The sequence below is a fragment of the Saccopteryx bilineata genome, chromosome 1 (genome assembly GCF_036850765.1).
Source record: "Saccopteryx bilineata isolate mSacBil1 chromosome 1, mSacBil1_pri_phased_curated, whole genome shotgun sequence".
NCBI classification, from domain to species: Eukaryota; Metazoa; Chordata; class Mammalia; order Chiroptera; family Emballonuridae; genus Saccopteryx; species Saccopteryx bilineata.
The window spans coordinates 156,678,618-156,702,884 of record NC_089490.1 but is presented as its reverse complement, the minus strand read 5'-3'; the positions used below and the strand labels follow the sequence as shown (position 1 = coordinate 156,702,884).

Below are 24,267 nucleotides of genomic sequence, written 5' to 3'. Positions count from 1 at the left end.
ATAGGGATCAGGGAATTCAGTTGTTGAACCCACCCCCCTCTCCCATCTCTGTTTTCCCACCTGGAAGGTGAGTGTAATGACAGATAACCTGAAATTGTATAAAAACCATGGACTTGAAATGCCCATGGACCTGAGGGCAGTGTTACACTTGGACAGAACAAGAGAACTAAGGGGGAGCCCTACCCCCAACACTCCCTACTGTGGTCCTGAGACATATGGAGAACTTGACTTGGCTCCCCCTCCAGGCTGGATGAGGAGAGAGTGTGTGCCTGGGAAAGAGTAGGCAGCTGCTAAATGCTGAGTCCTCAGCACGAAGCAAGAGCAGGGATCCCCTTTAGCGCTATTCCACCCCAGGACTCTACCGTCTGATTTCTGCCCTGGTCAGCTCATCCAGGCCCACAAACTGCTTGGCACTCAGAGATGGTCCTCTTTCCTTCTGGTGCTCTGCACAGACTCCATCTGATCTCAGCTGGGGCAAGTAGGAAGAGAAAACTGAGACACAGAAAGGGCCCTGCACAGACTTTCAGTGCAGCCAATCTAGTCCCCAAGGTGTAACCACAACTACAAGGGTAGGAGAATCCCATTAAAGGTGAGGGTAGGGGTGCCCAGATGGTTTGCCTGGGGGACTTGAGCAGAGGCCTTAATAGCTTTACCTTCCCTTTCCTCTTCTGGAAAACCGGCACAGGTTTCCAAGGTGCGTGTGTGTGTGGGGGGGGTAATGGGGAAGGGGGAGGGAGCTAATTTGGGAATTCCCTCCCCACCCAAGACTGACCATGAGATGGGAGCACCTTTTGGGGTCTGGTCTGGCCGCTCCTGATCCCCCTCTTGACCTGCATTTAGCCCCACTGGAGAGATCACTGGAGGGTCTCTGAATGTGGAGACCCCTGATTTATCCCAGTTCCCAGGGCCTCTGAGCCTCACCTGTCTCCAAGTGGTGGTGCACCCCCCCCCCCAAAGAGAAGCCCTGGGGAAGGGGATGGTTGAAGTAGGAGTTCCTTGGGAAGCAGAGAGAAGAGGCGTCCTCCGCTGGCCCCGCTGGAGGAGGACAGGGCCTCTTTAAGGATCAGCCCAAGCCACTCCCATTCTGAGGTTGAAAGAAAGTCAAAGGACCTAGAATTAGGAGGGGCCTTTCGCACCCCTGAGGCCACGTAAATTGGTGTACAGCTGAGAAAACTGAGGACCGGGTGTCTATAATCGGGGGCAGATCCAGACATGCCCCCAAACAGGCCCTGCGCCAACTTGAGGACCCTCCTTTTCTCACCAATGGCCCCAAGAAAAGTCGTTTGAGAAGTCTGTGACCGCCCCCACCCCCGTGTGTGTGTGTGTGTGTGTGTGTGTGTGTGTGTGTGTGTGTGTGTGTAGAGGGAGCTGAACTTGCTGAGTGATCCACCTCCTGGGGTCTGTGTGTGCGCTGTGGGAGAAGAGGTAGATCTTAGGTCCCTAGTCAGCCATAACTCCACCACACTCTCGAGATCGACTCGGGGACGCTGTCAGGAAAGTACTCTTCCTAACCCTCTGGGGAGGGACACAGAATCAGAGACACAGAGAAGAGGCCCCAGCCCCACCTGGCCATAGTCTGTCCCCAGACCCCCTCCTGTTGTCCCCGGTAAGTCCGGCCCCCAGGCGGCCTGCGCAGAGTAAGGAGTCGCCAGTAGGCCCACTCCAACCTGCCTGACGCTCGAGGGGACCCGGGAGGGCGGAGAGCATGGTGGTGGGAGGCGGCGGCGAGGGGAGCGGGTGGGCGGGGGCGCTGACGTCAGACCCAGGCCGGGCTGCCGGCCGCTGCTACCCCGCCACATCCTGGTGGCCGCGCTCGCAGCCAGGCCGGGCCCTGCGCCGCGCAGCCAGTAAGCCTCGCGCGCAGCCACCGGGGAGCAGGAGGGGGCCATGCAGCGGCCTTGAACGCGCCGAACCGGCGCCTAGGAGCGCGCGCGGCGGGCGGGCGGCCCAGCATGGAGCTGAGCCTGGAGAGCCTCGGGGGCCTGCACGGTGTGGCCCACGCGCAAGCGGGCGAGCTGCTGAGCCAGGGCCACGCGCGCTCAGCAGCGACGCAGCACCGCGGCCTGGTGGCACCCGGGCGCCCGGGTCTGGTAGCCGGCATGGCAAGCCTGCTGGACGGCGGCGGCGCCGCCGGGGGCGCGGGGGGCGCGGGCGCTGCGAGCGGCGGCACCGACTTCCGCGGGGAGCTAGCTGGCCCGTTGCACCCGGCCATGGGCATGGCCTGCGAGGCTCCCGGCCTGGGCGGCACCTACACGACGCTCACGCCCCTGCAGCACCTGCCGCCACTTGCGGCCGTGGCGGACAAGTTCCACCAGCACGCAGCGGCGGCTGCTGTGGCCGGGGCTCACGGCGGCCACCCCCACGCGCACCCGCACCCCGCGGCCGCGCCGCCCCCGCCACCCCCGCCGCAGCGCCTGGCTGCCAGCGTGAGCGGCAGCTTCACTCTCATGCGCGACGAGCGCGCTGCTCTCGCCTCCGTGGGCCACCTTTACGGGCCCTACGGCAAAGAGCTGCCCGCCATGGGGTCGCCGCTGTCGCCGCTGCCCAACGCCCTGCCACCTTCGCTGCACGGCGCCCCGCAGCCCCAACCGCCGCCGCCTCCGCCGCCCCCGCCGCTGGCAGCTTACGGCGCTCCGAGCCACCTGGCTGGGGATAAGCTGCTGCCGCCTGCTGCCTTCGAACCTCACGCAGCGCTGCTGGGGCGCGCCGAGGATGCGCTGGCCCGGGGGCTACCAGGAGGCGGCGGCGGCGGCAGCGCAGGTGGCGCGGGCTCCGCTGGGCTGCTGGCGCCGCTGGGCGGGCTGGCTGTGGCCGGGGCGCACGGGCCGCACGCGAGCGGCGGCGGCCCAGGCGGCGGCGGTGGCCCTGGGGCTGGCGCGGCGGCCGAGGAGATCAACACCAAGGAGGTGGCGCAGCGCATCACGGCGGAGCTGAAGCGCTACAGCATCCCGCAGGCCATCTTCGCGCAGCGCATCCTGTGCCGCTCACAGGGCACGCTCTCTGACCTGCTGCGCAACCCCAAGCCGTGGAGCAAGCTCAAGTCGGGCCGCGAGACCTTCCGCAGGATGTGGAAGTGGCTGCAGGAGCCCGAGTTCCAGCGCATGTCGGCACTGCGCCTCGCAGGTAGGAGCGCGGAGCACACCGCCCGGCCCTAGGACGCTGGCTCGGGGCTCCCTAGCACCAAGCAGCCCCGGCCGCCTCCCCATGCCCTGGCCGTGCGCCCCTCCAGCCAGCTCGGGGATCCCCTGTAGGAGGTTAGAGTGTGATCTGCGCCTCTGCCGTCTGTACCGTCGCCGAAAGGGAGAAAGGGGTTGTGCCGCCTTCCCCCCCATAGCCAGCAGCCCAGCCCGTCTGGAAACCGAGATCCCCGAAGCAGCCTGCAGGATCGATTATCGTGTGTGTGTGTGTGTGTGGTGTGTGAGTGGGGGTGAGGGTGCTCCCCAGACACGCCGCTGCTGTCATCTCGGGGTGCCACTCTCCTTTTCCGGAACAGCCCCTCGCTGTGCCTCAAGCCCAGAAAACTGGGACCGCACACAGGCCGAGGGCGCTCTGGTGGCCAGGGCCAGGCCGGAGCTCAGCCCCTGGCCCCGGCGCGCGCATCTTTGTGGCTCAGCCTCTGCGATCGATAGCCCCCTCCCCATCTCCGGCCGCTGGCAAAGGTCACTGGAGAATGGGCGGGGGAGGGGCGGCCCGGGGAACCCTGGTCTGTGCGGTCCGGAGGCCTTCACACCGCTGCCTGTCGCCTGCTGCGCGTTTGCTTTTGGCCCAGAAGCACACCCCCTGCCCGCCTTGCGTTTGTGTTGTTTCGATTCTGCCTCCTCTCTGTCGAAGCAACCTGGTATCTATTTTTCGCTTGCTCGCTGTTTTTCTCTTGTTTTTTCCTTATTCTTCCTCCTTTGTCACTCTTTTTGTCTCTCAGCTTCTCTGTCTCACTCAGCCCCCAGCCTCCCTAGAAACCCCACTCTCTCTTTCCTCCCAGCTGACAACAGCTGGGTCTACACTTGCCCCTAGAGAGGCGGCCTGACCAAGCCTCCTTTTCCTGGGTGCAAGAAAGCCCCCCCAACTGTCACCTCAATGAGCCTGGCTTGTAAAGGGCGGTCTTCCCCTGGCCATGCTGGGGACGGGGCTGCAGAGCCCCTGCCACAGGGACAATAGCTGCTGCCGGTGCTGGATCGATGGCTTCTCTGCGCACAGGAGTGAGTGGGCTGGGGCTCACACTAGGCACCCTTCAAGCAGGCAGGCAGGGTGGGTTTTGGCTGTGCTCCTCTCAGACAGGAGACTGGGAAGGGGGGTGCCAGTTGGGGACTGAGAGGGAATCTTATATTCACTCGTTCCCTCCCCCCAGGCATACTGGACAGCTGGAAGAGCCTGGACCTACACACAGCCTCAGTTTCCTCCTCTGCAGAGGAGGTGACTAACTGAGATGCCTATGGGCTCCCTCGATTCTCCACTTTGGGGAATGGGAACATAAACGCTCCTTCGTATATAGCAAGTGACCAACTGTATGGGGAGGCCATTGTGACATGTTAGAAATAGTGTGAAAAACTTGGACAGTTTTATGTAAGAGCAGCACTGGCTCTGTCTTGCTCCCCACGACACATTCAGTGACCAACTGTGCTTGAAGGGGACATATCAACGCACAGCCACAGCCTGCTGTTGTAGTGTAGATGATCTCAGGTAGCAGACAGCACAACCCCTATGCTCCCGCCAAAGGTATCTCCACAGTGCATTAGACACTAAAAGGTACTGGTCAAATGGGCAACACGTGGCATTTGACCTATTGCCATACTGGCCACCTTCCACCTCTTTGCCAGCGCATATGTGTTGAAGACATTGTGTCCAACATGGGCGTATCCCAAAGAACGCATGCCACTTTACAGGTTCCTCACTGTCCTGTTATGTAACTAACATGATCCATTAGTAGTATCTCAGTTTCACACTTCGGGCCAACCAAAAAGCAAGCCAGGGCCTCAAGAGGACAAAGCGCGGGCGGGAAGGCCTGTGGAGGGCGCCGCTGCTGGGTGTGGAGGGCTGCGCCAGCCGTGGCGGGTGCCCTAACCCCGAAGTGCACGCTGCCCTTCCCGCAGCCCATACAATCACAGAGGGGAGCCTAGGCCTGTGGGCGGCCTCCCTGACTTCCACAGCCTTAGCAGCAGTCTCACCTCTTTGAGCCCGGGCTTTCCCTTTTGGGAGGTAGGAGTCAGAATAGGGGCGCCGGAAGGAAGTGGAGAGAGTGAGTGCAGGGTCTAGAAGCGCTGGGATGTTGGGGATAATGAACCATTCAGCCCGTCACAGCACTCGCTCCTCCCCGCCGCGGCCCAGCAGTGACCCCACCTGGTCCGCGCGCAGGACCCTGGGCACCTGCGGCACCTCTGGAGCACTTGGGACCACGGCTACACCCGGGTGCTGGCTAGGATGTTAGAGGTGGCGGAGGGCTTCAGGGTAATTAGCACGGGCCCGCGGAGAGGCTTTTAGTTCTGGTCGCCGAGCAAATGAAAAGCGGTTAAGTGGCGGCAAATCTCCGCAGTTAGAGCAGGAAGGAGACAGGGCGCAACCCGCTCCTAAATGTGCCACCCCGCAGGGGGGCAGCCCGAAGCGCCTCCAGGTGCCCCACCTGCTCCCCCTCAGCATATTTCAAACCCTGGCAGAGAGAGCTAAATGCCCTTCCTCCTCCCCATCCCGGGCCCAGCGAAAGCCGCCCGTCTACCCTACGGCCTCTTTGCCCCGGAGAATCGCAAGCTTTGTGCCCAGTGTGGCACGCGCGCCTGCCCGCCTCTGGGCGGTCCCGTCCGGGTGTCTGGTTCCAACTGCGACCAGGAGGGAGACACATGCAGAGAGAGACACACACAGAGAGAAAAAGACAGAGATAAGTAGGAGAAACAGAGAGTGACAAAAACAAAGAAAATGAAGAGACAGAATTGGAGAGACCAAAAGAGAAACAGAAAAACAGAGGGAGAGGGAGGAGAGAAAAAGAGAGAGAGAGAGGCACCGAGAGAGGAGAGAGGAGAGTTCCGGTGGCTGAAGCCCCTCTCTGTGTTGTCTATGTTGCTTCCACAGGGCCTGGGTCTCTCCCCCCACCCACCCTACTAGCTTTCCCTCCTCTCTCTTTCCTGGATCTTGGACCAAGGCAGGAAGGGGTGCTTTCTTTGTTTCTGCAATGTACATGAAAAATCTGACCAGGTAGACCTCAGAGTCGCCCCCCACCCGACCACCGCTCCCCACCTCTCCTGCCTTTTTTGTGTACCTCAGTTTACTCATCGGTAACGTTTGTGCATTGGAGGGGCTAGGTTCTAGGTCTGACATTCTTAGATTCAGGGGCCCACTAGTCGCAGATTCTACAGCCTCAACCCCACTGCCATGGGGGCCTTACCCTACTCCATCCCAGGGTCCTCTGATTTCTGTCAGATTCCCAGCCACCTCCTCTTCGAAGCCCTCCCTGCTCTGTCTCAAACAGTAATTATGGGAGAGGGGCTGGGGGAGGGGCAGCAGGCTCCTGGGCAGGGGCGGGGCGGTCGATGAATTCGAATTACCGTCTCTAATTCATCACCTTTGCCGGATCGATAGCTTCAGCGGGCTTCAAATATTGTTTAAATTGCAACTCTAGAGAAAAAATATTTTTGTAACTAAGAAGAAAAAATGTGTAAAATAAAATATCAGATGGAGGCGATTAAAATAAGGGCCCTCTCTTCCTCTTAGGCCCACTGGTGAATTCAGAGCCCAGAATCCCTGAGAGATGAGGGAGGCCAGAGTGGGGGGAACTGATATAAGAAGGGAGCCATTTCTGGAACCACGTTGCTGATGGGGGCGGATGCAGTGATGGTGGACATCAGGGTTGGGGTAGGGTGGGCAAAGCAGTGGTCAGGGTCTTGAAGGTCTGGAGGGGCTGGTAAAAAAACTCAGCCTAGGCCTGACCTGTGGTGGCTCAGTGGATAAAGCCTCAACCTGGAAACACTGAGGTTGCCGGTTCAAATCCCTGGCTTGCCTGGTCAAGGCACATATGGGAGTTGATGCTTCCTGCTCCTCCCCCTTCTCTCTCTCTCTCTCATCTCCCCCCTCCTCTCTAAAATGAATAAAAAATTAAAAAAAAATTAAAAAAAAAAAAACCCAGCCTGAACTGCAAGGGAGTCATACTTCTCACAAAGTCTGCCCTCATACCCTAGAAAAGACATCCCAGCAGAGAGCTTGGAAACGGGATACTCACCTGAGCTGTAACACTGACTGATCCTGGGCAAGGGTCTGAACCTCAGTTTCCTCATCTGAGAAATGGACAGACACCAGCTAGCAGGTACTTGCTGAAATTGATCTAATCAACCAACTCCCTCCTCCTATGGAGACCTTCAGGGCACCTTCACAAACCTTGCACTCTGAGGCCATGTTGCTAAGTCACCCCTTCACACCCACTTCTCATCTTGGGGGGTCCTGGTCACCTGTGGCAGCCTGGGTGCTGTAGGACCCTTGGAGATTGGGCAGGGGCTTCTGGAAAAGATCTGGGGTCTGGAGGGGACACTGTAGGTCCTCACAGGGATGCACAGAGTAGAGGAATCTGAGTTTGGAGCTGTGTGTGCCAGAGCCATATGGGGCTGCTCACATGACGCTGGGTTCCCCCAAAACCAGTCCCTGTTTTCCAGACCACAGACCAGGATTGGGCCAGCTCCAGGACCCTGCCCAGGTTCAGTGATTCTGCCCCACTCCCCTCATGCAGAGGGATTAGAGCTGGCTGGGATGCTGAAACCCTCCCTCTGCCTCTCAGCCAGCCCACCAGGAATAAGATATGGAATTATCCAGAATAACCTTTTAAATCAAATGGAGTTATTGTGCCCACTTTACTTACCAGCAAGCCAAGGTTGAGAGGAAGAAAGGCACTTGCCCAAGCCACATACCCAGTGAAAAGCGGTGCCAGTTCCAGTAGGAGGGGGGACAGACCCGGCTCCTGGCAGTAAAGGGGGTTGGGGGCTGCATCCCCCTGACCTCTGAGTCTGGTAGAGCTGCAAGCCCAGCTGGAGATGCTCAGGCTCCCACCTTCTACAAAGATGGGAACATTCCAGGCAGGTGGTCCAGCAGAGACAAAGGCTGGGAGGGGAATGCTCAGTGAATTTAGATGAGGACAGTAGCATGGCTCTTTTTTTTTTTTTTAGATTGTTATTTGTTCATTTTTAGAAAGAGAAGAGAGAGAGACAGAGAGAAGGGAGGAGGAACAGGAAGCATCAACTTCCATATGTGCCTTAACCCAGCAAGCCCTGGGTTTTGAACTGGTGACCTCAGCGTTCCAAGTCAAGGCTTTATCCACTGCGCCACCACAGGTCAGGCCAGTAGCGTGGCTCTTAAAGTCACAGCTTGGGTGACCCTTGGGCAAGTGGACAGTGGGGGCTGGGGAGGCCTGTGCTTCTCCTCTCAGTTCTCTCAAGAGTGTCAGGATTATGGGCTCTTGTGAGCCCCCACCCCTAGGGAGCACCAGGGGGTGCTCCCTCAGGGAGCACGTGTAGAAACAAAGTTCCAACTCCCTCTCTGCCTCCCAGCCAACTCCAAGCCACCAGGATTCCTCCCACCCTCATGCCTTTTCTAGTGAACCACCCACTCTTCGACGTCACTCCCTCCTCAATGCCTGACCCTTAGGGTGAGCCTGGGCCCAGCGTTGGAAGTCCAGCACTCTCTGAGCCCCAAGCCCAGTGATAATTCCTTCCTACCTGAGAGGAATGGATGGTCTCCCCAGTTCACAGATAACCACACAGATGAGTCTGCAGGGCAAGGGGCTGGAGCTGGCATTTGGCTCCTTTATTCTGAAGGAATAAAGACCTGACTATTCTCCTTAATCTCTCCCACTCCTGTGTTTCCTCTCTATCAACCATCACCACTCCAGTCTGATGGACACTGACACTGCCTCCTTCTCCCTGCTCTCCAGGCTTTGCTCTTGCCCCTGGTGTCCTCTCCTCTAGAGCTACAGTGTCAGGGGGCTTTTTCCCCTTTCTATTGAATTTATTGGGGTGACGCTGATTAATAAAATTCACAGGTTTCATGTGTACGATATTACAAAACATCATCTGCACACTATATTGTGTTCACTACCCCAAAGCAGTGGGCTTTCTATGATCACTTTGAAGCTCTTTCCTTCTCTGCTTGGTGTCCTGACAATGGCTCTCAAAGCCCTTAAGATGTGGAGGAAGCCTTTGAACCCCTAATTTTGTGCCCCGTGTGAATGTGGAAAGGCACTGCTGGCTAGTGGAGCCAGGAGGATGGGTTAGGAGGTGGGAAGCCCAGAGCAGTAGTAAGGATTAAGCCTGGGCCCCTGAAGCTAGCTAGTGTCTTTGTATGTAGCCATGAACCCGGGGAGCTGGGATTGTTTGAATCAACTTTTTAATTAAATATGGCCCTTGGTCAATAAGGAAGGTACTGCTAGTGGGGGAGGGGAGAGACTGGCCTGGGAGACCCAGTGACCTCAGCCAGTCCCAGGATATCTGCAGCCTCAGTTTTTCTTTTGCCTAGTAGGTGTAGATGTAGGTGGGGCTAGGAAGCAGGACCATCCTGCCTCTGGATTCTTGTCCCATCAGCAGTTGTGAGAGAGGTGGAGGGCCCCCTCAGACCTACCAAGTCACACACACACAAGACCACAGACTCACACTAGATGAAAGCAGGGACAAGGAGAGGGGTCCGTGAGTGGCACAGGTGGCCAGGGAGAGAGGTGCAGGGATACAAATGTAGATGCCCACATTCACATTAGAACTAGTGTTCACAGACTCCAACTTAGGACCCCCGTTTGCCCTCTAGCTGGGTTTGGCATATTTCAGGCTACACAGAGCTGGAGGCATCAGGAAGAATTCCCCAAGACCTGTGCTGACGATTTGGAGTCATCCATGCTCCTCCAGGTGCTCCCACAGGATCACATCTTCCCTGCATCCACGTAGATGCTGTCTGACCCCACTTCGAGTACTGGGGGCTTGGGAGGGGTCGCATCTGCCCACAGTGACGGGGAGGGGAGGCAGTGAATTGGGAATCTTATTTGGAGACAGCAGGATCCAGAAGTCCCCAAGTGCCCTTGCTCATCCGCAGACATTGGGCGGATGTCTGTGCCTGTTTCCCCCTCATTGCCTGGAAAACTAATCGTGGAATCAGGAAGGATTCTCCCCACACCCACCTAGAATATAGCGTGCACGGGCCCTCCACAGCCTGGCAGGACCAAGGTGCCCACAACCGGGCTGAAGACACTTGGTCACTTGCCCTGTATACCCACGGCCTGGGGCCTCAGGGTTATCGTCGCGGGATAGCGCAACCCGCAACCGGACCTGCATCGCGTCTCAGGGAAACCACAGCTTGCCGGGTGGGAGCCGTCTTTGGGCTCCCCTCCTTCCGGGCTGAACTTCCCAAGGCGGCAGTGGTCTCGGTGCGCTGGCCTGTATGCCCCAAGCATCATCGGGGTGCTGCGCCCACTCCCCGGGGAAGGCTGAGGGGACCCAGGGGAGGGGTGCTCCGGGAAGGATGGCAGGGTGGAGTCACACGCGTTGACCGTGGACAAGTCGCTTCCCACCTCCAACCCCCGCCCTGTGCACTTCCGTCTTTATTGAATGAAGACTGGAATCCCCAGCCCAGGAGGAGCAGGAAGTGGATAAATAAAAAGCTCCCGCAGGGGCTGTAGGAGCAACCGCAAAGCCTTTGCTCTCTCCCTCCACCTCCCTTCTGTCCCCACTTCTTTAAAACTGCTGTAGTATTTTATTTTATTTTAATTTTTTAAATTTATTTATTCATTTTTAGAGAGGAGAGAAAGAGGGAGAGAGAAACAGAGAAAGAAGGGGGGAGGAGCTGGAAGCATCAACTCCCATATGTGCCTTTACCAGGCAAGCCCAGGGTTTCGAACCGGCGACCTCAGCATTTCCAGGTCGACACTTTATCCACTGCGCCACCACAGGTCAGGCAACTGCTGTAGTATTTTAAAACACTGCACACATTCACCAGGTTCCAGATCTGAACGGAACAAGAAAGCATCTTCCCTTCACCTCCTTTCTGCAAACCAGTTTCTATTTCTCCTTCTAGAGAGAAGTTACACTGAATCCCGCAGCTACAAGGGTACATTCTTTTCCTTCTCTTTTTCTTGAAGAAGACACACACACACACACACACACACACACACACACACCGGAGAGCATTCACTCTGCCCCCATTAGGAAAGAGAGTGCCTCCAGGTCGTTTTTGCTGGCTGTGTAGTATTCTTCTCTTTGGTCATTTCCTTTTTCCTTCAGCCAGCTTCCTGCCCGTGATCCCTTATCACCCTGGAGCCTGGGGCTTCTGGGGTGGACCATTTTGTGTGTGAGTTGATCGGTTTGTTTCTCGGTTATTGAAATGCTAGGTCCTCCCCACACCCCTGTTTCTGCATTGGCCTCTCTGCTCTTTTCTTATCACCAGGTTCTTTCCTGTCATCTTTTTCAAATCCATTTCCAACTGTCAGCTGCCATGACTTCTCAACATTTTTTTAAAACATAAAAACTGTGTGTGTGCCTGGTTTGCCCCTGTGTGACTGTGCCTGAATGGAGGGGGCCTCTGTGCCCCTCCATGTGGTACAACCTCCAGATGAAGCTCCAGGAAAGGTAGCCCAGAGTCCAATGGAAACACTTATTTCCCTGATAAGTCTTTGAAAGGCTCAGAACTAATTTGAAAATGCGGCCATTAAAATCCCATCGGGGAGAGGATGGAGGGAGGAAGGGAGGCGGGGCCTCTCCTGGGGGCTGGGCACCTGCCAAGGTACTTGCAAGGACCAAGAGGAGGGGGGGTGGTAGAGAGTGGGAAGGCGACAGCTGGGACAGAGTGGAAACAGATGAAGGGCTGCTGAGGCCTCCAGGGGTCCTCATCTGAGAGCAAGGGCCTGACTCAGCGCTGAACCTGCACCCTCCACCCATGGGAACCCCTTCCCCTGCTCCCTCAGATGTACAGGATGTGGATAAAAGTGGTGGACACATGTATTCTCCAGGACCCCTCAGAATGATATCACCTTGGACTAGTCACCCACCTTCTTTGGCCTGGGGAGGCCAACAGGGCAGCTCAGCCCAGTGGGGACAAGCCACCAGGGTAAAGGCATCAATGTTCCCCACATCTGGGGCTGGCTGCTGGTGGCCAGGGGCGGGACTCGTTGCCAAGGAAACCAGTCATCATCCCAGCCGGAGACTGGGCTCCGTATTGAATTGTCTGCTTCGTGAAGCCAGAGCTGAGCACTGGAGGTGGCCAGAGGGGAGGGAACAACCGGCTCCAGCTCTTGCTTCCACCCCACACCTCGTGTGCCCTGGTTGACAGATACTGAGGCAGGAAGGCTGGGGGTGGGGCAAAGACAAGAATGCTCACTTACTGCTTTGGGTGCTGCACAGACAGTACAATACAGAGGGACAATGACAGTCACTCAAGTGCCCCCATAATTGGATTCAGGGGCCACCATCCTGTTGCCCCTCCTTGTCAAACCTAGCCTGGGAGGGGTAGGGCCAGTCCTCCTGCTGCCGCTGTAGCTCATTCCTCCTATCCTCCCCTGGGCTTTACTAGCTCCTCTCCTCCACTGTTCCAGATGCCTGAACTCTGTCTCCAGTTCCATCTTCCTTGCCTAGGACTGTCCCACTTTCAGGCCTCTCAGAATCCAGCCTTGCTCGGGTCTCTCCAGCCCCAAATTCCCCACCCAGACTCTGCTTCCATCCCTGCTACTCTGAACAAAGCAGCAGCAACCCTGTTCTGGGACCAAGTGGATCATCCCTTTCCATTTATTTCTGTGATTATTGGAGCAACGTGGCTTCCACATCAGATTGTGGCTCCATGAAGCAGGGCCTATGTTTGTCTTGCTCACAGCTGTCTCCAGCATTGCCTCATGCACCGTGCACACAGTAGGTGCTTGATAAATGTATGAGGAAGGAAGGAAGAGGTTGAAGGTTCTCATTCATTCAGCACTTGCTGCACAGATCTCATGACCCCTGCATGGTGAGACCATCGTCACCCTCACTTACAGACAAAGACATCAGGGTCATGGGTCACTGTGTCCATTGATAAACCAGGAAACTGATATCCATAGAGTGTGTATGTTGAGGCCACTCTGCCCATGGAGCCCAGGCCTGGCATTCCTGCTGACTAGGAATGGCAAGGGTGGGAGGGAGGGAGCAGCTAGCCAGGTCAGGCAGACAAGAAGCTGTCCTGGGGCAGGGGGTGTCTAGATGGACACAGCCTGTATCCATGCACTTAGAAGCAAAGGGTTTCCACTGGGTCACCACCCACCCAATGTCACACCCAGTTGTATTACATCACACCATTAGTTCTTCACACTGCATCCTCCTGTCTTATATTCATACTGTGTGTCCCTAAGGCCAGCTACAACCAAATGTTCTGCCGAGCTCTGCAGGCCCCTAGGACTTTCCCCACCAACTCTGGGCCTCTTCTCTCCACCACCCCTCTATGCTGCTGCCCATATTTCCTGCTACAGATTGCCCCAGTTACTCACAAACTCACATGTGATTTGATTGTGTGTAGACACCTCTCCCCTTCCCCACTGCAGCAAAGCACACCACACACCCACACCCATACACCATCCTCCACCCAGCCAGGTCCTAGTGCAGCCCATTTGGTCACACTCAGAGGATGGGGAACAGATGGACACCTGCATGTTCAGTCCGCTCAAGGCCAAGTATAGAAAGGACAAGCAGGAGAAGATGAAGAGAAACAGGACAAGGGAAAGGGAGACATAAAGGAGGGAAGAGGGGACAGGAGAAGAAGGGGAAGAAGGGAGAAGTAAAGGAAGAGGAGCAGAGAGGAGGGGAGGAGGGAGAAGAAGACCACAATGGATGGGTATCTATCAGAAGGCACCCATGAGGGTGAACACGTCTGGTCTCCGCTCCCTGTGGTGCAGACCTGATTCTGTTCAACCCACTAAGGAGTGACTGAACTCATGCTTCCCCATCCCACCTGCCTGTCAGTAGACTCAGTGGCTCCCTCGCTGACTGAGGATGGGGTGCTCCCTGATGAGAATGCTCCCAGGGGTCCCACTGGCCCTCTAGGGCAATGGCCAGCTGGGTCACCCTGGCCAGGTCACTGAGTCTGTGCTGAGTCCCCTTACTGCCACACTGCCCACACCAGGGGCATCAGTCATTGGACAAATTCACTCACAGCCATCTCCTTTAGAGAAGAGGGCTTTCCTGGAAGAAAAGCCACTGCTGCAGGGCTTTGAGGGATATGTGAGAGTTTTCTGGCTGGGGCAGCCCAACTCCCTGCTCCTGACTTCAGTTTCTCCCCTCTCCAGGAAGAGTCCAGGAGAGGTGCCTTCCCTGAGGGGGAGAAACGTCATGACCTTTCTGTAAGTGGGTTCCAGAGTTAGGACCCTCCCAGGAACTCACAGATGGAAATTTAGGGCCTCATCCCAGCCCCACCATTGTATTCACAACTTTTCTGACTAAACTCCTTTCCACAGCCCAGCAAGACAAAGGCCATGATCACAACAATTTTCAGTTGAGAAAACTGACGCTCAGAGAGCTGACACCTCGCAATAATTCATGGGGGGCGGGGCGGCGCTGGCTCCTTCATTGGCCCCCTGGAGGGTCCCGGTGGGTGGGTGGGTATGCTGAACCTGGCAACTTTCTAGAAGGGCGAGAAGCAGGAAGAAAGAGGTGCTGTGGAGCAAGTTTCAGGGGATCTGAATGGAAAGGGCTTTTCCATCTGGAACTTGAAAGTCCCGGGATTCAATTTTCTTGCCCCGCACCTGGACTTGGGCTTCTGTGGGATGGCTGCCCTCTGCTGGTCATGTAGGGAACCTCAGACCAGGTGCTGAAGAAAAGACCTTGTTAGCACTCTTGGGGCTGGTTTGGGAATGGGATTTCTGTCTCTTCTGGGTGGCTTTTGATATCCTCCCAGGGCTTCTGGGACTTGCTAAGAGGCAGCCTCAGGACCTCCTCAGGTCTAGACAATAAAAAGACTGGGAGCAGCCTGACCAGGCAGTGGTGCAGTGGATAGAGCATCGGACTGGGATGCGGAAAGAGACAGGTTCGAGACCCCGAGGTCGCCATGGGCTCATCTGGCTTGAGCAAAAAGCTCACCAGCTTGGACCCAAGGTCACTGGCTCGAGCAAGGGGTATGAGAAAGCAATCAATGAACAACTAAGGTCTCGCAACAAAAACTGATGATTGATGCTTCTCATCTCTCTCTGTTCCTGTCTGTCTGTTCCTATCTATCCCTCTCTCTGACTCTCTGTCCTTGTCCTTGTAAGAGGGAAAAAAAAAAGACTGGGTGTCCTTGTAAGAGGAAAAAAAAAAGACTGGGAGCAGTGGAGGAGACAGGTTGAGGTGAATGAAGCACTGGATGTCTTGAGATACAAGTCTTGTTATTAATGGTTCTTAGCATCAGGCTCTCAGTCCCTGGGGTCATAGAGGGCAGATAGAAGATAAAGTTGGACCCAAACCCTCACTTAATGGGACCTTTGGATAGAGTGGGTAAATCATTGTGAGTGCTATGGACAAAAAGATAAAGAAAAACGGTAGGAGGTTGCAGTATTAAACTGAGGATCAGGGTAGGCCTCACAAAGATGTCTGAGCAAGAACTAGAAGGAAGCAAGGGAACCATAAAGAAATGCAGGCGAGAGAGAAGCAGGCTGAGGTGACAACCAGTGCAAAGGCTCTGAAGTTGGACCGTGCTTGGGATAAGAGCAGTATGACAGTGCAGTGAGAGGCAGCAATAGGAATCAGGACAGAGAGGTGACTAGGTGGGAGGCAGAGGAAGGAGGAGGGGGCTCAGTGAGGTGGGGAAGGGGGCTTGGAGCAGCTGATGTGCACTGAAAAATGTTTTAAGGAGGCAGTGTCCCAATTTTGCAAATGAAGAGACTGAGGACTTGCAAGGAACTGACTTACCTAGGGTCCCAGAGGTGTCAGATGCTCTCCCCCACACTGCAACAAACCCACAAGCCAGCCCTGCTGGCTCCTCCATCAGTTGTCATGGCAGCTGTAGTTAGTGGTGAGCCTTTGTGTCCGGGACCACACCCCGTCCCCTCACCACAGATTGGGAGCCCCGGAGTTTCCCTGTGCTGAGCACATATGAAATGGACCCTGTGGTGATGTTTGGCAATGTAGATGAGGATAATGGAGAAGATGATGGTGGTGGTGCTGGTACTGTTGATACTGGCAAAGATGAAGAAAACACAGTAGGTTGATGGTGGTAATAAAAAGAAAAGTGATGGAGTGATATAAGGGAGGTGATAGCTGTGGAAGTGATGTTGTTTGTTGATAGAGGTTATAGTGGTAAAGACAGAGGTGATGGAGGTTCAAGAGCTGATGGGGTGGAAGGCATATGGATGGTGGAGGAGGTGATGGTGGTAGAATTGATGCAGGGGATGAAGGTGGAAGTGACAGAGGTGATGGTAGGAGGTATGATGAGGTAGAAGTAACACTGACAGTGGAGGGGGTGCTGATGGAGGGTGCAATGGAGATAGAAGAAATGTAGATGGGAGGAGGTGATGGTGAAGGAGGTGATGGTGGAGGAGCTAATGGATGTAGAAGGGATATAGGTCAAGGAAGTGATGGTAAAGGATGCAATGCAGGTGGCAGACCTTAGTGGAGATCATTATGGAAGGGGTGGCCATAGCAAGGGCAGCATAGTCTGAGGCTGGTGGTTGGTGCCCTGGGTAAGTCCAGGACTTCTCATGCCAGTCCCCTGACCCCTGTCCTGCTTCCTGGTCAGTTCTTCTCTCCCAGCCTTAGTTTTCACTTCCATGAAAGGGGTTCATATGCATGGCTTCTCCCTTTCCCGGGCTGCCTTGGGCCACACAGAAAATGCAGTGGCCTCCAGGGCTGGTAGGAGTGATTCTGGGTGCCTGGAGGGATACTGATGGGGGGGTGTTTGGGGCCATAGGCAGGGGCCGCCAGGCTGGCTCTGGGGCGTTGTGGGGGATGGAAAGAATGACAAAGCTGCTCGGGATAAACAGCTCCAACTGGAGCCTGGATCGATTGGGGCTGTGAGGAGCTGTAATTAGATTGAACGCGGGAAAGGAGGCGGGGGAGTAGTGAACGGAGCCTCTTTTTGCTGTGATCGACAAAACAAGAAGTTTTTTCACAACTCTGCTTCACCCAGCCCCTGCCCCCAGCCTCTGCATTTGGGGCACTTGTGGGCACTTGATTGGAGAAGAGGGGATGGGTGGGAAAGGGGTGACCCACATATGAACTCTCCCCCACCCCTGTCTGGACTAGCCAACCCTGATTCCTTTTCTGTTCTGCCCTGCCAGGCTCACTGGGCAACCTTGGGCAAGTGGCTCACCTTCTCTGAATACCTAAGGAGAAAAATCTCTGCCTTAATGGAATTACTACAGGATTAAAAGATAAGATGCATGTAATGCTCCTGTCAGCTTTCTATGGAGCATTTGTATCTCTGTCCCTACTGCAAATGTATGATGAATCTGTAAGTGAATTGCTAAGAGAATGAGTGAATGAATGAATAAATTGATTACAACAAGTGATCAAGAAAGGGAATTTAAATGCCTGGGGATGACTTTTGAGTCTCCCCTCGTCCCTGGCCTCATTGCCTGAGACCCAGCTTTCTCATTGAAAGAATGAGGGACCTGGACTCCTCCCATGACCCAAGTTCCAAGGAGGTGGGAGCTCAAGCAATCCCTTACAGTTCCTCCCTACTTTTTTTTTTAATTCAGTGAATGGAGGAGAGGCAGAGAGACAGACTCCCACATGCACCCTGACCAGGATCCACTCAGCAAGCCCACTAGGGGGCGATGCTCTACCCATCTGGGGCGTTGCTCCATTGCTCAGCAACCTAGCCCTTCTTAGAGCCTGAGGCAGAGGCCATGGAGCCATCCTTAGTGACCAGGGCCAAGTCACTCCAATTGAGCCATGGCTGCAGAAGGGGAAGAGAAAGAGAGAAGGGAGAGGGGAGGAGTTGGGAAGCAGATGGGTGCTTCTCCTGTGTGCTGTGACTGGGAATCGAACCTGGGACAACCATATGCTGGGCCGACACTCTACCACTGAGCAAACCGGCCAGGGCCTCCTTCCAATGTTTTTTTATGCAGATAAAAAGTGAATGTAAGTTCTTTCTCCTTTGTTTTGTATTTAGAAAGGCTACCTAGTACTCTATTCACCCTGCAGGTTTGTCTCACCCTCTTTCTGTAGCCATACCACACCCTCTCCTTCTATCAGCTTCTCAGTATAGTTACAAAAACATTATTTTGCCTAAATCAATATTCAGTATTAACATTATTATGATTTTAGTGACTATCAACAGCTGAGTCACACAGACTACTGGGATTGGATTTCCTTTCTTGTACAACTGTTTGTTTTTCCAGAAGTTAATAGTTGCCAATCACAAATTCTTCCCACACTCCCCAACAACATGCAAAACCAACTCAATAGGATTTTCCACACATATGAGGTCATCCCCCTTTGCACTTCCCTTGGTGCTCCTGCTCTGATCTGGGTGAGGTTTCCCTCTTGCCCTTGGTGCCTTTGTCCTGCTGTCTTCCAGCCTCTCCCCTCCTCATTTGAGGGACCTCTTTTCTCTTTCTCCTAAGTTAAACCACATTTCCTGAATCCCACACCTTCCTTTTTTTTAATTTCTCAGTTTAAAATTTTTTTATTGAATTTATTACGGGTGACATTGATTAAGAAAATTATACAAGTTTCAGGTACATAGTTCTACAATACATCATCTGTATATTGCATTGTGTGTTCACCACCCCAAGTCAAATCTCAGTCCTTCCATCACCATTTATTCCCCCCTTTACTCTCCTCCACTTCCCCTCAACACCCTTTCTACCCTGCAATCCCCACACTGTAGTCTGTGTCTATAAGGTTTTTTGTTTGTTTGTTTAATCCCTTCACTTTTTTCACCCAACCCCATCCCCTCTAACAGCTCAATCTATTCTCCATATCTGTGAGTCTGTTTCTATGTTGTTTGTTAGCTTATTCTGTTTATTAGATTCCACATATAAATGAAATTATATAGTACTTATCTTTCTCTGACTGGCTTATTTCACCTAAATAAGCATAATAATCTCCAGGTCCATCCATGCTGTTCACAAAAGGTAAGATTTCCTTCCTTTTTATGGTTTAGTAGTATTCCATTATGTAAATGTACCAAGCTTTTTTAGTCACTAATGTACTGCCACACCTTCCTTTTTTTATTTACTTCCTCATTTTGATGGAACATATCCTGCAGTGGCTTTCTCAGAAAGATGTTGCTGTCTGAATATATCTTTAGTACATCTTCATGCTTGTTGTTTGGTGGGGCATATAATTTTAGCTGAACATAACTGTCCTTCAGAATTTTAAAGGCATAACTCCATGGTCTCCTAGCTTTTTGAGAAGCCCAAAGCCATTCTTATTCTTAGTCCTTTATGTGACATCTGCCTTTCCTCTCTGAGGGTTTTTACAATCTCTTTTTTTCTGAGTCTCTAAAATTTCACAAGGATGGACTTAGGAGTGTCTTCTTTCATTTGTTAAGTTGAGCACTTCATGGGCTCTTTTTTTGTTTTTTTGTTTTTTTGGGGTTTATTGTGACAGACACAGAGAGACAGAGAAATAGATACGGACAGAGACAGGAAGGGAGAGAGATAAGAAGCATCAATTCTTCATTGTGACTCCTTAGTTTCCTTAGTTGTTCATTGATTGCTTTCTTATATGTGCCTTTTTTTTAAATTTTTTTAATTTATTCATTTTAGAGAGGAGAGGGAGAGACAGAGAGAGAAAGAAAGGAGAGACAGAGAGAGAGAAGGGGGGGAGGAGCTGGAAGCATCAACTCCCATATGTGCCTTGACCAGGCAAGCCCAGGGTTTCAAACAGGCAACCTCAGCATTTCCAGGTCAATGCTTTATCCACTGCACCACCACAGGTCAGGCCTATATATGCCTTTATATGTATGTGCCTTGACACTGGGGTGGGGGTGGGGGGCTCCAGCAAAGTGAGTGACCCTTTGCACAAGCCAGGGACCTTGGGCTCAAACCTTGGGCTTCAAGCCAGTGACCATGGATGGGGTCATTCATGTCTATGATCCCACGCTCAAGCCAGCGACCACGCGCTCAACCTGGTGAGCCCGTTCTCAAGCCAGCGACCTCGGGGCTTTGAACCTGGGTCCTCTACATCCCAGCCCAACACTCTATCCACCGCGCCATCACCTAGTCAGGCTTCATGGGCTCTTTAAACTGGACTCTCATGTCCCTCAATCCTGCATTCTTTTTTTTTTTTTCATTATTTATTTGACAATCTCCTCTACTGTTGGAGTACCTCTTGACAAGATGACAAACCTGCCCAATTCATCCTCTAACTTTATTATCTTCCTCTCATTTCTTATCTCTGCATCTGCTTTATACTGTTCCCAGGGATTTTTGCTTAACTGTATGTTTCAATCCTTACATTGATTTTATTCCAGCTATTACATTATATATTTAAATTGTAACACATTGACCCTTCCATTGTCCTTTTTATTGAACAGCATCCTGTTCCCATTTCATGGATACAGTATTTTTCTCATACCCATCCAAGAATATTAATTATAGTTTTGACTGATTTGTCTGTTTCTTCTAAGATCATCGTCCCCCTTGCCTCCTACCATTTTTGTTTGTTTTCTCTCCCCTTCCTTCTCGCATATTAGAGGCTTTTCTAGAATGTCTGGTAACCTCTAGCCATCACTGTTATTTAATATAAAGCCCAGAGTAGTCAGTAAGAAGTGCCATGAGTTCCAAGTCAGAGGGAGACAAAGAATGGAATGGTTGTCAGGTCACATGGGATAACCTGTCCCTGAGAAATGTGATCCACAGCACAGGGAACATTCATCTCTTTTTGTGGATGTATATGGACATGGATCTGGTGTGCCATGTGGTTCAGACTGTTCTGGAACCCAAAAAAAAGCAGGGGGGAGCTCAGTGTGTGGTCCCAGCGTGCCACCACCAGGGCTGGCAGTGGGGATCTGCTAGGACAGCCTGCATCATTGGTAACTGCTGGAGAAGTAGCTGGGGACATGGAGTTCATGGGGAGGCATGATGAGGCAGGCTCTCCACCACCCACAGCCCCAGACTGATATGTGACAGAGAAATTAGGACTCTGATAGAGTTTGTGCTGAAGCCACAAGCATCCCCCAGACCCTAAGTGGAGGTAGCCCACCCTGGCTGATAGAGCCCATTTTTTCCACCCACTGGCCCCTACTGCATTTGAGGAGGGAGCCAACTTTGGAGCTGGGGAGGGAGGAGCAAGACCACAGATGATAGCCTTGCTCCATACTCTTAGCTGCTGCTGTTTCCCTATTGCAAGCATCTGCTGGCCAGGGGCAGCCTCTCCCTGCTCTGTGCCAGGTGGCCCTAGGGAGGGGTGGCCCTGCAGCCCCCCCACACACACACTCATCCTTTGATCCTCCCAACTCCCTTGGGCACTTGAGTCTCAGCCAGCTGATGAGGGAGGGAAACAAGCCAGAGTGGCAGCTCAGATATTGGAATCAGATGGTAGATGCCAATGTTGTTCTGATACAGGCCTGTGGTGGTCAGGCCTCAAAGGAAAGCCCAGGGAAGGAGGCATGGACCATCATGGTCCTTCTGAGAGCAGGGTTGCCTATCACCCCAAGGGGAAGTTACTGGGATTTGTGACATACCCCAAGGACCTATTAATTAACTGCTTCTTTGCCCATCTACAGTGAGCCAAATAATTCAGAGTTTCCAAGTCATTTTCCCCAACACTCCCCAGGTGTGGGCACCAATTGTTGTATTGTTGTACTCATTGGGTTTGGGAACCTTTGGTGGGGGTGGAGCATGAGGTTTGGGGATATGAGCTGGGGAGACGGATAGCCTGCAGAAGAGGTATTGGAGGGTGGTGACATAAGCCTGTAGAGGTGTGCTCACACCATGTTCCCTTCTTTGTCCCCCCCCCCCCACCTATTGTACCTGTCCCATGTCTGTCTCCTTACTCCGTGACTGTCTGCCCCCTTTTTCATTTCTGGCTGTCTTGCCCACCTTTTTGCTGCTCCCTGGTTTCTCCCGTGTCGCCCTATTGACATTTCTGTCCCCTATCTCTTTTTGGCCCTGTCTCTTGCTGTCTCTCCATTTCTCTGTGCTTCCCATATTTCTGCTTTCCTGGTGTCTCTTTGCACTCGGCTCCTTCGGTGCTGCCTCTTTCCTCCTACCCGGCCGCGCGGTGGCGCTGTCTCCACTCGCTCGCCCGTCGGCGCGCCCCTGGTCCGCAGCCTGCAAACGGAAGGAGCAGGAGCAGCAGAAGGAGCGCGCATTGCAGCCAAAGAAGCAGCGCCTGGTGTTCACCGACCTGCAGCGGCGCACGCTGATCGCCATCTTCAAAGAGAACAAGCGGCCGTCCAAGGAAATGCAGGTCACCATCTCGCAGCAGCTCGGCCTGGAGCTCAACACCGTCAGCAATTTCTTCATGAACGCGCGGCGCCGCTGCATGAATCGCTGGGCCGAGGAGCCCGGCGCGGCCCCTGGGGGCCCCGCAGGCCCTGCCACCTTCTCCAAGGCCTGAAGGTCCCTGGCTACGCGCCCTCCCTGCCTCCACAGCCTGGGCGCTGACCCACCTCCTGCCCCACACCTCCCACCCAACCCCGCCGGCCGGGAGACCCGCCTCAGGGGGCACCTGGAGGGGGTGCATTCCGGGCCCCCCATACCCAGGGAGGGGACGCAGCACACCCCTCAGCCCAAGTGCACAAAAGGGCCCCCCTCTTCCCTTCATCCCACCCCTCCAGGCCAAAGGAAGCCCTCCACCATCTCCACCCAGAGGGTGGGGGTGACAGAAAGGGACTCTCCAGCTCCCTCTCAATTTAGGATGTTCAGGGGCCTTGGGAAAACCAGGGCTTACCGTGTCCTCCCCGAAAGCGGGTCAAGAAGCACATACTAGAAATATAAACCGGGTATTAAAAAAAAAAAAGGAATTTTAAGAATAAGCCCTCCTTTGCCAGCCCTCCCCACCCCCATAGAGGGAGGCAGGAAGAGCCTTCCTCCCCAGCAGTCCTCCCACGGACCTGTTCCCGAGAACCCAATCCCTTCTAAAGTGCACACCATGACCAACCCCATCGGCCGGCAGAACTGCCCCAAAGCCAAGAACCCAGCTACCCCTCCTGGCAGCAGCCAGGATTCCTTGTGCCAAGAATTGCCTGCCTTAACGTCTGGGGAGGGGGCCTGCAGCGGCAACCGCCCAGCACCCACAGGCAAGCACCCTCTCTCACCCCATCCTGGACTGGAGGCTATGGCACACTCAACCATGCCGTTAGACTCCAGACGCTTCCCGTTGCCCTATCCCCACACCCTTCTGTCAGTTCACTTTAGCTTTAGGCACCTTGAAAATGACACACAGGGAGAGACAGACCCCAGGAAACAGAAGAAGACATCCAGGTTCCACAGAGAATTCCACAGACACAGAGAGCACCGGAACTGGGGTCATGATGTTGCTGACTGCTTGGAACCCTAGGAAGTTACTCACCACCTCCCAGTGCTTGGGATGCTGCACTGGGCCTGAAGGGGTAACAGGAGTGCACCTATGCTTGCCACGTCTCTCTCCACAGAGAAGGTGGAATCTGCTTACTCTGTTTTATGCCAAAAAATATTTGACGAGGGGGTAGGAAGGGTCAGAAATGACAGTGAGCACGCCCCCACCTCCCCTGCTCATCTGGTCCAGGTGACCTCCAAGTCTGGCCCACAACTGGATCCCAAGAGCCCACCTCCTTGGGGGTTCATGATCTAGAGGCTAGAAGGAACCTCCCCAAAACTCCATCCTCTTGGCTGCCTCCCAGGGAGGTGGCCACCCCCCCCCCTTGAGAATGCAAGAGACATTTCTAGTGAAATGCCCCTCCCCCTCCTCCAGGTAAAGGCTACCTCACTCAAACATTCATGTCTGTGATTGGAAAAATCACGTCTGATACCAAAGATCCCCTCCCCCCACCACCAAGGACTTGTGCTGGTTGCTAGAATTCCCTCGAGTTCATCTCTTACTGTGTGCTTAAGGGCCTGCCCTGAGTTCTGCCCTCTAGGTGCCCCCACCCCACCAGAGAGAGAAAGAGAGGATAGTGAGGTCGATGAGTGCCTTGTTCTTGAACCAAAGATGTGTGTGAAATGTTCTCTTGTCCTTATCGACTCGCTATTGTCCAGGCTTTTTAAGCAACTGAATCTGAGTGATGCTTCTAAAACCTTTGGGTGTTGGGGCGTTATCCTAAGAGTCCCCATTCTGGTTCACCAACCCCTTCCCCAAACAGAGGTGGACATAGCCCCTTTTACCTGCACCCATCTGCACACCCCCCAAACCCGATAACACCTGGGCCCCACTGGCTAGAGCACCTGCTTCGAGGGGA

At 54.1% G+C, this 24,267-nt stretch overlaps 1 protein-coding gene across 1 annotated transcript; it reads left to right on the top strand.

Annotated features, from left to right (window-relative positions):
• The first annotated feature begins 1,952 nt into the window (after nt 1-1,952).
• ONECUT3 (one cut homeobox 3) lies at nt 1,953-22,573 on the top strand. The gene is made up of 2 exons (XM_066253395.1): nt 1,953-3,123; nt 22,159-22,573. The coding sequence occupies exons 1-2, from the start codon at nt 1,953-1,955 to the stop codon at nt 22,446-22,448; spliced, it is 1,461 nt and encodes a 486-aa protein (XP_066109492.1). The 3' UTR covers nt 22,449-22,573.
• The last annotated feature ends 1,694 nt before the right edge of the window (nt 22,574-24,267 follow it).

Bases quoted from the DNA above. Each gene is read 5' to 3' on its own strand.
- ONECUT3 (XM_066253395.1), top strand. From the start codon at position 1,953: ATGGAGCTGAGCCTGGAGAGCCTCGGGGGCCTGCACGGTGTGGCCCAC. The intron at 3,124-22,158 runs GTAGGAGCGCGG...CCTGGTCCGCAG, and splicing joins GTCGGCACTGCGCCTCGCAG to CCTGCAAACGGAAGGAGCAG.